The sequence below is a fragment of the Netta rufina genome (assembly GCF_964035555.1).
Source record: "Netta rufina genome assembly, chromosome: 2".
NCBI classification, from domain to species: domain Eukaryota; kingdom Metazoa; phylum Chordata; class Aves; order Anseriformes; family Anatidae; genus Netta; species Netta rufina.
The window spans coordinates 145,808,446-145,821,099 of NC_140124.1; the positions used below are offsets into that span (position 1 = coordinate 145,808,446).

A 12,654-nucleotide genomic window follows, 5' to 3' on the forward strand; every position below is an offset into this window, starting at 1 on the left:
TGTTGTTTTCTCTCCCCACTTGCAGTGTCCCCACCAACAAGACTAAGATATAATGTAGTCACTCCTGACAGTGTACAGATCTCTTGGAAAGCCCCCAAAGGGCAATTCACTGGATATAAGCTGCTTGTCACTCCAAGTTCAGGTAAACCAAAAGCCTGTATGTTCTCTTGGAAGGTGAAATGACTGTTGTCTTCTAGACCTGGGGCCAGGAAGCTTTCCTGAGGCTAAAGTCACCCTTCAGAACCAAGGAATTGTGAGCAGCCTGTGGATAAGAGTGTTGACTGGTCAACAAAAGAGAGAAATTGGACTTGCCACAGGATTGTCCTAGGCATGGGGCTTAAAGTAGAAGGAGGTGGATATTGGATAAGCTTCATACGTCGTCCTTGGGAATTGTCACTGACCATCTGTCTTGACCTTTCTTCCAGTTGGATGTAAGGAGGCCTAGGAAAGTATTCAAGGGAGAACACAGGAACACTGTTCCAGTCAAAGGTGGATCTCCTTGTGTCTTCTCTCATAGTGAGCTCTCCAGAAAAGATCAATAAGGTTTCAGAAAATAAATAAATAAATAAACAAAACAAACAATTTTGAATGATGAGGCCAGAACTGGCAGCCAACGACAGAGCAGTGTGCAAGTCCATGGGGTATGATGTACCACACTTGACAGCTCCCTGCCTTAAGAGGCCAGTCAAAACAGAACAGTGGCCCTGTGTGTTTAGTGGGAGGTACCTGCAGTACTTTTGGGCAAACCAGAAGGGTGGCTTGCCCTCCTAACCAGTCACAGGGTGTCAAGGAGCACGTGAGGGATGATGCTTTACAAAAAGGCAGCCCTCAGAAGTGAAAAGAAGCAGACTGAGAAACTGGGAACAGGAGAGGGACTTCTGGGGCACTTGTCTGCCCATGGTGGGGGGGGCTTCCACAAGGAACTGGGACACAGCACCTCTCACCTTGTACTCAGACTGCTGGCACTAACTTCTAATGGGTTGAGCAGCAGGCAACATGGATGGGCAGGAGAGAAAAGTATTTTCAGCAGTTTCAAGAGCTTGAAAGTAGATCTGTGGGAACAGGCAGCTCATGACATGAAGCTCAGGTAAATCCTTGTCAGTTGAAGCATGGGGCTTTTCAACAGCTGGTTAAGTACTTTCCTGGGGCCTAGAGTAGCAGTGGTGTGCAAGGAGGTACGCAATGAAATGCTGCGTGGCATTTATACTGCTGGGAGCTCTTTGGATCCATCTTGTTACTTCAGACCTTACACTTGTGCAGTCCATACACTCGTACAGTTTCCATACACTTGTCTTGTATATAGATAATTAAATGTATGGGGTATGGCAAATGTGCAATTGACTTAGTTTTCAATATATGTCTTTGGTACATTGCATACTGTAAAGGAAGTTGGCTAACACTACTTATGGTTTACTTACCTGGAAAAGTTTTGGGTTTCGGTTTGGGTGTCTAAAGATTTTTTCTTGCCCCAAACTTCATTCCTCTCTATTATGAAATACTGCCTCCATATTTAATCTGTTTCAGTTCATGTTTCTTGTTTCATCTCATAGATCAAAAGCTCTTAGGTCTGTGTGTTATGCTCCCTTTGCCTGTTGAATTAATTCTGCCTTTCATTTAAGGGACTGATCAGCCTTTCTGTCTCTTTTGTAACAAGCCTATAATTCCACTGTACAGTGAGTTCTCCATCTCCTGACTTTCTTGCTTAAATGATGTCTTCTGATGCTTCTTAAGCTGCTCTGTCAGCATGGTTGCCATGCTTTCTCTTTCCTTCATCCATGTTGTTGATCACCTACTTGATGTTGTGAGTTGCTCAAGTCAGGAGGAAAAACTATCAACACTATCAAATATTCTCTTGTAAATAAAAGAGTTATAAAGTTCTTTTGTCACATTGGGAAATATGGGCTGGAAACAGCAAGCATAACCGTGTTTCTGCTCAGAGTAGTAAGCCATCTTCTGTAGAAAGGATCTGGGGTCCCAGCAGGCAAGGATGCTCATGCAGTAAAGAAGTACAATGATAAAACAAGTTATACCAACAAAAACATAGCCACCTGATTCAGAGTTTTTCATTCCCTGTGTTTGGTGCCTGCTCGACTTGCACTTGTTTGTACTATGTCCTAATTCAGGTTCTGCATTGCCAGAAAGACACTGAGGTAGCAGAGCAGGCCAGTGGAGGACAGCCAAGGTAGAAGCTTGGAGCACACGGTTATACAAAGAGAATTGGGTTTGTTAGGTTTTAAGAAGAGAAATCTCAGGGTAGGTCTTACTGCTGTCTAAAGGGACAACGTAGAAAAGAAGATGACATACTCTTCTCAGATGTGTGTAGCAACAGCGACAGACAATAGACACAAACTGGAGCATGTGAATTCCAGTCACGTATTGAGAAAAGTTGGTGTTTTCCTCTACCATGAGGCTTGTCAGATATCAGGACAGGCAACCATGAGAAAGTTGGGGAATCTCCACCCTTGGGGATATTCAGAACTCTTTTGGACGTGGTCTTGAGTGACCTGTTCAAACTAGACCTGCTTTGAGAAGGAAGGTAGACTGGAGATACAGAGCTGCTGGAGAGAGTCAGCCAAGGGCTGCAAGGATGATGAAGGGACTGGAGCCTGAGGACAGGCTGAGAGAGCTGGGACTGTTCAGCATAGAAAGCTCAGGGAAGATCTTATCCATGTGTATAAATACCTGCAGGGAGGGAGGAAAAGGCAAAGCCAAGGCTCTGTTCAGTGGTGCCCAGTGCCAGGACAAGAGACAAAAGGCACAAACCGTAACACAGGAGGTGTTCCATTAGGAAACACTTTTTGTGAGGGTGACCAAACACTGCCACGGATTGTCCAGAAGGGTTATGGAGTCTCATCTCTTTAGACATTTAAAAGCTGTCTGGACATGGTCCTTGGCAAATGGCTGTAGGTGGCCCTGCCTGAGCAGGTGGGTTGAATAAAAAAAACACCCAGAGGTCCCTTCCAACCTTGACCATTTGGTGATTCTGAGAGACATTGAGCGGTTCCTTTCAACGTGGCTTGTTATTTTATCACTAATCTTTAGTCTGTACTTTTTGTTATAAGCAGTATTTCTCTGCTTTATGAGTTGGTTTTGTGCTTTCCATAAGCTGTTTCCTCTTATTGATAAATATTGATTTCCATCTGAATAGTTATGCTGGGTATGTTGAATATTCTGTGGGACCCAGGTACAAGGTCAGATTGATTCATTTTAGAGTGTTTATATCCAAAAATCTGGCCTCTGTCTTTGGTCGGGCTGCCTGACTTCTTGCTTTTCTGGGATGTTCTCTGGCCTGGCTGTCTGGATATTTCCAAAAGTGGTAATGGAAGACACTTGGGTCTTTGTAGAGCTCGAGGTAGTTCTAAGTCATTCCATTTACCTTACTGCAATAAAAGCAAAATTATGTATGTGTCTTTTTTTTGTCTTTTCTGTTACAGGTGGAAAAACCAATCAACTAATTCTTCAAAACACTGCTACCAAAGCGATTATTCAAGGTCTTATTCCAGACCAAAGCTATGCCCTGCAGATCATTGCATTCAGTGATGACAAGGAGAGTAAACCAGCCCAAGGCCAGTTCAGAAGTAGGTATCTTTTATACTTGATGTGCAGAGTATATCAGCTATTCAGTGTAACTTATGAAACCATAGCAAGCTCTGATATAAAGGCAGATAATAGAAAACCAGTTTCTTCTGTGATGTAAGGCTGATCAGAGTCACAGATTTTTACCTGATGCAGCTGGAAGTCTTGATTAATCCAGTTGCAATTGCACAGGAGATTCTTACTTTGGGCTATTTTTGTTTTTATTGGTTTGGGATTCCTGTGTTTCCTATTCCTCTATGAAATTTGCCAGTATCTCATGGAAGAGAAACTTCAGTGAGCAGAAATAAGAAGGGAAGTGCTATGTTCTGACGCATTAAAAAGTTTCCTTCCTTTCATTCAACTGTTTTTATTCAAAGATTCTTATAGCTGTGTCAAGTGGCTGTTAGTTGCTTGTTCCATGATACTATGAAAGGCCAAATCCTTACTGGTCTTCAGCTGTCAAATATGTTTACAGATTATGCCTAAGACTCTTATCTGACCTATATGTATTTTTAGTATGTGTATCATAGTGAAAAGGTGGTATTACAAGAAATTCACAGGTAAAACACTTGAGTTTCCATGATTTGCATTTTAAACAGCTCTATTAAGTATGGTGTCAACTTGGCCAATGAAGACAGATGTCTTCCCAGCTTTTTGTCACTGCAACTGTGTGTTGACGATTTTAAGTACCATCCCAGTTAGGAAACCCACAAAACCACAGATTACTTTAGCATTAAAGAGCAGCCCACAGAAAGTCGTACCAAGTTCTATAATATTAGGTGTGGTTGCTTTTTAAACTAGCTCTATTCCTAGAAAAAGGAAAAGCAGAGCTGGCAGCTTGAATTAACAACGTGGGGGTTGTGTTCTACTCAGTACTCTCTTCCCTTGCTGCCAAAGAAAACATGTAGCATCCAGTGAGACTGGAGTTTCTTTGACCATCTGATGCCTTGCATGAATAAAACCAGGTACAACATGTGTACAAAGACTTATTTCTCTGATCCTCTATTCCATGTTTTCTCTCCCCTTTCTCTGACAAGTAGTCACTGATTGTTGAGATGATAAAAGGTCAAACAAGTCCAAAGCTTGGAGAAAATGCTGCGTTCTAGTGCACTGGAAGTGTGTTTTTTAATGCTGTTGTGTTGTAATTGATACACAAAGCATTCTTCTCAAGTCTACCATAAGATTTTATTTTTAAAAGAGTATTCCTTTTATATAGTCAGGGGTTCTCTTTTATTCTGTCACTGCTTGTAAGCTATTATATATAGTACATAATTAACAAAGGGCACTGGGGAATTTCTTCCTTTAGGATCCAGCCATGAAGATGTAGTTAAGCTCACTGTGTAAATGAGTGGGTAAAACCGGTGTCTTCCTGTTTGTTTTTCTTATGTGGTTAGGATTTTGACAATTAGAAAGGGCTTTCCCCAAACCAAAACTCTCTATCAGCATGTGACTGGCCTGTCTCCTGTGAGCATTTTCAAACTTTTGAACCATTTCTCTGGAGATTTGCCCCTCCCCAGCACTAGCATTAGAGGAGGCCACTGGCATCTCCTTAGTGGTGGCTGCTCTTAGCCTTTATTCAAAGGAATGCTCTTAGTTGCTAAGCAATGGCATCCTTTCTGGCCTAGTAGTACTCTGCCAAATTTACTTCTTTTTTTATTTTAGTTGGAGACTTGTTTATGTAAGGATTAAACTCAGGCCTCTGAGTAAGACCTGATGTCGTCATGGCTTTTTCTGTAGCACAACTGATATCCAAGATGTGCTGTGGTAAAAGCTGATTCCTCAATAAGCTTGCAGACTTAACTTACTTCTGAATCAGTTTCACAACCATTCCCAAAAGACAGAGGTGAGGTACAGCTACACACAGTATGTTAGTTTGGAAAGGAGTAAAAACCTCAGTTACTTTTTTTCACCAGTATCCTTATTTCTATACCTGGAGTGTGAAGGCTGTAAATTCTGCAAGAGGCTTTCCACAGGGAGAGGTTTGGTGATGGTTTGTTGTCTTCATAAGACCTTAAGATGGTCAAGTAATTATATTTTGGGTTGGGACTTGAGAGAATGCTGTTCCAGATACTCCATGTACAGTAGGGTAAATCAATGAAATTCATTTGGCTTCGGTTTCACTTACGCAAAACAGAATATGTGTATTGTCCTTTTGATGTTGTATGTTTCAAGAGACAGATAACCTTTCACCCTCTCACAGTGTTTTGTGAGGGATGTAGCATGGAGAGACTCTCATCTGGGCTAGGATTCAGTGTCTACTTGAAAGAATGTTGGTCACAAGTCTGGGCTACATAAACTAAAGATTTTAATTGGAGTATAATTCTATCTTCTATGAAATATATTATTTTATTATTATTTTTTCAAGTTCTTCTTGGCCATTGTAGATAGGTGGGGTGTTGAAACCAATTACCATTCTAAAGAAATTCTGATATTTTTTTTTCTAGTATGTGACTTTAGCAGTGGTTCTGCCAGAATCTTTCAGACCATCATGGAGTAGATACTGGCTACTATTATAATATCAGGAATTGCTAATCAAGCTGGGTTCTGCTAGGCTGTTATGAGAAACCTGGGACATAATAAGTGAGGCATTCCACCCACTTGCAGGAGAAGGAACTGTTGAAGTCTGAGCTTTGGAGCAACTTTGCTTTCATGGGAATATTTGGTGCCCTGAGCACAGATTTGGGCATGGGATTTAAGCGGGTTCTTTAAAGAGGATAATGTAACAGCTGGCTTATGTGCTTTTGTGCTGGACGACTTGCAGTGGAACTCTGCAGTACTGGACTTTCCCCAGCTAGCTTTGCCAGCTTTCTGGGCTGTATTTCCAGTACTGGCTCTTGTCTTTGTGGGTTTAGATGCTGATGTCACTGTAGTTGGAGTCTCCTGAGTGAGGAGAGTCACTTTTCAGAACTTTAATGATGATGGGGATGGGGGCAGACTTGTAAAAATAATAAACCCAAAGGGAGGGAAAGAAAACCCAGTAACACTCACTTGTCACCTAAGCATATTGCAAGATATGCATGAAACGTCTCTATCTGGAAGAGCAAAATTACACGCTTCTGTCTGCACTGTTTCTGGTTTGACTGATTTATTTTTCCCCTTACTTTTCTAGTTAAAGATATAGAGAGAAGAAAAGAAACAAGTAAATCCAAGGTGAAGGATCCAGAAAAAACAAACGCGAGTAAACCAGCTCCAGAAGGTCAGATCATACCACATAGGACTTGTGTGATATTCTGATAGATATCAGTTTCTTTATTTAACTTGGCCACTGTATAGATTTTATTTAAATGATTACTTTAAATCTGTTTCCCAGGATTAAGTTAAACAGAAGGGAAGAATCAGTATTTTCAGGAATATTGGAGAGTTGCTACAACAGAGGGGTTGCTTTTAGTTCTGTGTTCTGTTTTATCACTTTATACAGTAAGCACTAAATACCACTATGAATAACATAAAAGCAGGTTCTGAACCTGCATTTAAAAAAAAAAAAAAAAAGGCAAAAAACACCATACTGCCTGTAGTTCTCCACTGGGTGCACTTTGAGTAGTAAAAAAAAAAAATCCTAGTGTGTGTAAGCATATTTATATGTATCTGTGTGTGTGGGGGTGTATATTTAAATACGGTTAAATAATCATAATGTATGAAAATCTTATATAAATCATGTTATTTATATATATATATATATATGTATGTATTCAGATGTATACAGGAAAAAAAAAAATGATTTCATGTTGTCTTGCCTGCAAGACAGACTTGCAGTATTAACTCTCACCTAAAGTCAAAGTGGTATAGTTTTACAATTACGCATGTGATAACTTGATACCTCTGTCCTAATATGGGTTTTTATATATGATGAAAGCATTTGGAATATTTTGAAAGGGAAAAAAAGAGTCTGCTTTGTACAGTTGCAAGGAGCCAATCTTCTGGTGAAATGCAATATTGCTTGTCAGAAGAAGCTCATCTGAAATGGGCAATAGTATTTTGAGCTTAATATGTTTGTTTCCCATTTCTCTAAAATTCAAATAGCATCTTCTTTATGAAGTAAACCCAACAGTAATTATTCCCTTCAGCAGTTATTTATGATGTACAGAACAAGCACAGAGAAAAGCTTGATATGACCTTATTCTCTCTGAATAAATTGGATGGTTTTGAGGCTCCCATTTCTCCAGTCCCTTTTTGTTCTGTGTCCTGGTAACAAAGTATCAGAGACCTCATCCAAAACTTCATGAAGTCCATGCAATTTTTTTTTCACTTGAGTGATTATTGTCTTCTTACCACATGTATTTGTGCCATGTTGAATTTATTTACAATATACAAGTTTGTTTCCATGCAGCATTTTTTCAAGCCAAAGTACCCTTAAGTTTATGACATTGGGTGCATTGGATAAAATGTTAATTGGCATTTAGTATAGAAGAAGAAAGTTATACCTGCAAGTGTATGATAGGGTAGCGATCTTTTTTTCATGTCTAGAACAAGATCGAGATGGAAGAAATGAGAGAAGCAAAGAAGGAAAATATGATTGTTTTCTTACCAAAGGACAAGTGATAAAAGTTGAAGGAGGGAAAAATGGGCCTGTAATAGGAAAATCTTGATTAAATGCAGACAGAGGAAAGTGTCTGCCAGACTGTGGGAGAGGATTTATGATTTTTTCATGCAGTAGGGGCAAAAATGCAGTTGGCAAGAGGAGACTGGATCTGCAGCCTCTTCCTCTTCAGGATTCTTGTTTACTTGCAAAGTCTTTAACTCTCCTCCACCCCCTCCAACTTCTTACTCATCTAAACCTCTTTAATTGTATCAGAGCAAAATAGACTTTCATCTATCACTTGTGAAAATTTATATTTACTGTAACATCTTTTACTAGAAAAATGGGCTATATGTTTGAAAGAAATGCAACATTTAAAAATTTCTCAATAAGCAAAATAGACGAGGAAAAACCCCAAGCCTATGCTAATTTGTATGAACTCTTGCTTTTGTTTAAACCCATTCCCAATCCAGCTATACTGAAATGTAAAGTAATAAGACTTCTTAGACTTCTTTTTTTTCCTACTGTCTAGCTATTGCATATTTCTTCCCTTTGCACAGTATAATGATTATTCAAAGTGATGGAGATTCCAACTGAGTGACTTCAGTGGGAGTAGAGTGAAAGTCCAAGCGAAAAAAAAAGTTGTGCAGAAATAACAGCATCAGCAAAAAATGCATAGCTGGAATAGAAGTGGATTCAAAATTGATACATAAAGAGAAATGGTATCAAAACTTTACTAGTTTAATTTGTAAAGACTGTTTTACCTCAAACTGAAATTGGATCAATGAATGAAAAAAGTTAATCAGGAAGAGTCTGTGAAATAAATGGAGTAAAGAAGTAAGAGCAAAATTTTATGGTAAAACCATGAAAAATAACTTGATCCTCTGCAGATGTTTGACAGGAAATGATCTGAGTATGACCAAATGAATTCAGGCCAGCAGTTAATTGGTTTCATAACAATTTAGTGTTATGGCTAAATTTGATGGATTTAATAGCAACTCTGATACACTCTATGGCTGTACTATATCCTTGATCAAGTTGGTGAGACTTTAGGAGTTAACACACAATGAAATAAATGGGTAGTATAATATATTATCTGAAAATGGAGCAATCTTTACCCACAAATTAATTTGAAAGCAATCATTGTCTGGACTGGTATTGTCAGGAAATGGCTATGGCTTCTATTTTTGCTTGACTGAACGGATGGCAAAAGCTTATTTAACCATTTCTGCAAGTATTTGTGCCAAGTTTTGAAGTAAGAAGGTGTCTTCTGTGAACATCTGCCCCAAATCTTACAGAGGGATCATTATATAAGAGGCTGGAGTGTCTTTGCAAGCCTTACAAAGGCGAAGGTCATCAGTCTGTCTTCTCCATGTGGAGAACTGTCTGGCAAAATTCTCCAGTGTGAATATTAGACCAATCTGGCATTTTAGTAGGCTAGATAATTTCATCTGCATGTTTTGGGGACAAAGCTATTAAGACACAGTAATAAACTTGTTAAAATTTATGGAAAAAGCATGTGGACTCTGTCAATAATACTGCAACTATTAAGGTGCAGTAATAAATTTATTAAAATATATGGAAAAAGCATGTGGATGCTGCCAATAATGGCAGGTCCAGGGTATGCGTTACAATAGCTCTTACTGTCTGATCTCTACGTATCCTGTTAATTTTCCTGAAAGGCATGAAAGGCACATCATCATTGAAATTTGTCATTTAGAAATACTTAGCTAATAACTCTCTTCATGATCACACAATATAAAACAGATCTCACTTTCAATTTCAGTGGAACAAAGATTTCACCGTAAGCCTTCTACTCACAGAAACCAGTTCTTCACTCAAAAATGCAAGATGGATATCTGTATTAACGATTCCAGATGGTTTCTCATTCTTCTTTTCTTCTGTGGTTTGGAGGACTGGTTCTGCAGTGCTGTCCCCTATTTGATTAGCAACTGCTTGAGGCTCTAGTTAGCTCTGGGAGGTGTGGGCATCTTCTCCTAACCTCCCAAATCTACCTTTTTTGTGCGTTTCTAAACGAGCTTGTATTCAGTTTATGAAATTGTCAGTGTCTTGTGTGGCTCATTATTAATTTTTCCAGCAGCTTTAGTAACCCAGATTAAATTTTCCATCTGTTGTGTACTGCCCGTTCAAGTAGTTTGAAAAGATTGACTCCTTTTTTTCCTGCTCTAAGTACTGTGCTCTTATCTCAAATAAACCTCCCATGTATATTCAGTAATGTCATTGTGCCAAATTAATTCACCTTTAATGTCTAGCACTCATACATCAAATGTTAACTTCATATTTGATTTCCAGAAACCTCCTCTAGCTCTTCTGAACAACCACTTTCAAGTGTTGAATCTTCTTTCTATATTTTTCAGAACCTGTCAGTTTTCAGCAAAGTGATTTATCGCTGCTCTACACTCAATCATGTCAGAAGCCTTTTCTCTTTCTCTCTGAGATAAAGTTCACAGATTCAGCTTCATTCAGCATGCACTGATATTTGGAGAGGTGCCAAGGTTCAAGTACTCAATTCCCTCAAGTACAAAGCTCCTTTCTGTACAGTGAAAGGAGTTAATACATTCTTTGCCTTCTCAGATGTTTTACAGTTTCTCAAAGAGCTTCTGCGAGTGATTCTCTAATCAAATCCCTTTCGGGAAGGGAGAATCAGAGTTTTGACTATACCCTGTGGCAAGTCTACGACTATATCCTTTCTTTTTAGATTGTTTCAGTGTGTCTGAAATGTTTTTAGCCAACCATTTCAATGAAAACAACAGAACAGTGAGGGCCAATTTTATTTTTTGTTTGCAAACTTCATTTGGGGGGGTTATTTGTGAGTTGCCATGGGTTAGCCTAGGCTAGCATCCAAACTCCAACCTACGTGCCTGATCGCTCCCCTCTCCACGAAGATGGGGAGAAAATAGGAAGAACAGGAATGAAAAAGCTCATGGGTTGAGATAAAGACAGGGAGATTGTTTACCAAGTACTATTGCAGACAAAATACACTTGACTTGTGAAAAAAATACTTAATTTATTGCCAATCAAAATAATAATAGTAAAAAACTTAGTGGGAAACACAACCCCAAATATTAAAACAACCACTTGCCTCAACCCTTTCCCTGTTTTCTCCATAATATTTTTTTTCCTTCTTCCACTGCTGTGCACATTATCAGACAATGCAAAAGGCATATCATTCCTCAAAATATCACGGCATATGTATCTGATGTTTGTCTTATAATAGCTTTTGCAGTGGGGTCACGCTGGTCTTTGGATAGTGATAGAAATAAGAGGAGCAGTAAACTTGAAAAATACTCTGATTTGCTTTCTTCTTCCAGTACCTCTATCACCTCTGATGCAGGTGAGCCTTGACATTCACTCTGTAGCTATTGAGTGTTAAAGAGTGTTGGAAAAAGTCCACAGAGAAGTATATTAACATGCTTCTTGGTAGAAAAGACTCATCATCTAATTTATTAACTTGTCTTAGTTAATGTCGGATGCTTCAGTAAGTATTACTAGACAGTGTGAAATTAGTGCCATGAGGTATTTGACGAAGCCACAGGAATGAATACCTTCTGAACTTCCGCTGCTCCATTGGCTGTTTCCAAGTTTTACTCACTTCATCTTGGCTAGCGTTGCTGCAAATGTTGGGTTTAGTTATGACACTTTTCTATTTTTTTTTTTTTATTGCTTACTGAACTCTGAGGCTACAGAACTCATTAACTGTCTTTGTGTAACCTGTAATTAATTGGCCATGTTAACAGTGTTTCCCTGAGCTTTTACAGAGGGCACTTCAGCTTTTGCATTATGACAAGCCAGAAGAAAGAGATCGTAACTGTTTTGTGTGGGTATATTTCCCCAGTGCCATTCTGTTCCTCTTATATAGTCTTTAGCAGCTTCTCAGTCTTGCACGCTAATCTGCTTCTGCAATCTGAGGCTAAAAGTAAGGTTTACTGGAAAGTACTTCTCTCTCCCACTTTCAATGTGAGATATTCTTGTGTCCTGTTAGGGCTCACGGGATCCAGCAGCCCAATATAGCCAAGCAGGGTTGCTGTAGCTCCATGTCCCCACATCCAACCAGCAGCAAAGCTGAGCAAGTAGTCCTGATAAGTACAGTAAAATGCATAAATACATGTTCGGCCACACAGGTCAGCATGAGCAAAAGCAGACAGGGTTCACACTGACAGAAACATCAGTGGCTTCTTCACCTCTCTGGCTGATCAGGATGAAAGCCTGTTAGTGGGAAATGTGATCCCTCTGGTAACTGACCCCTGGATCTCCATTTGTGTCAGCAGACAGACACACGCCCAGGCAGCTGGGTCTCAGTTGACCTTCAGGCCAAAATATCTCTAGACCTGGACTTCCTAGTCCCTCTGGTAGCCAGCTCCTCCAGTTGTCTCATACGGACACACAGATATCTGGCCCAGGCTTAGGGCTGCTTTGGTGCATGGCTTCTGAGCCACTTAGCCTGCTGACAGCTAGAAGAAGCACCCTTGCTTCTTCTGTTACTGGCACCATGGATGCACGAGAGCTTGTGGCCTGCCATGCCCGCTGCATTTGCTGGCATC

The 12,654-nt window shown here is 39.7% G+C and overlaps 1 protein-coding gene across 2 annotated transcripts in view; it reads left to right on the forward strand.

Moving 5' to 3' along the window:
• Positions 1-12,654, forward strand: part of COL14A1 (collagen type XIV alpha 1 chain) — a gene marked incomplete at its 5' end in the record, with an annotated part of 120,167 nt that overhangs the window by 5,635 nt on the left and 101,878 nt on the right. For both annotated transcript variants that reach the window (XM_084281298.1, XM_084281299.1), the window contains 3 exons: positions 26-142; positions 3,435-3,578; positions 6,686-6,772. In XM_084281298.1, the coding sequence (XP_084137424.1) occupies positions 26-142; positions 3,435-3,578; positions 6,686-6,772 (348 nt within the window). The remainder of the gene's footprint in view (positions 1-25; positions 143-3,434; positions 3,579-6,685; positions 6,773-12,654) is intronic.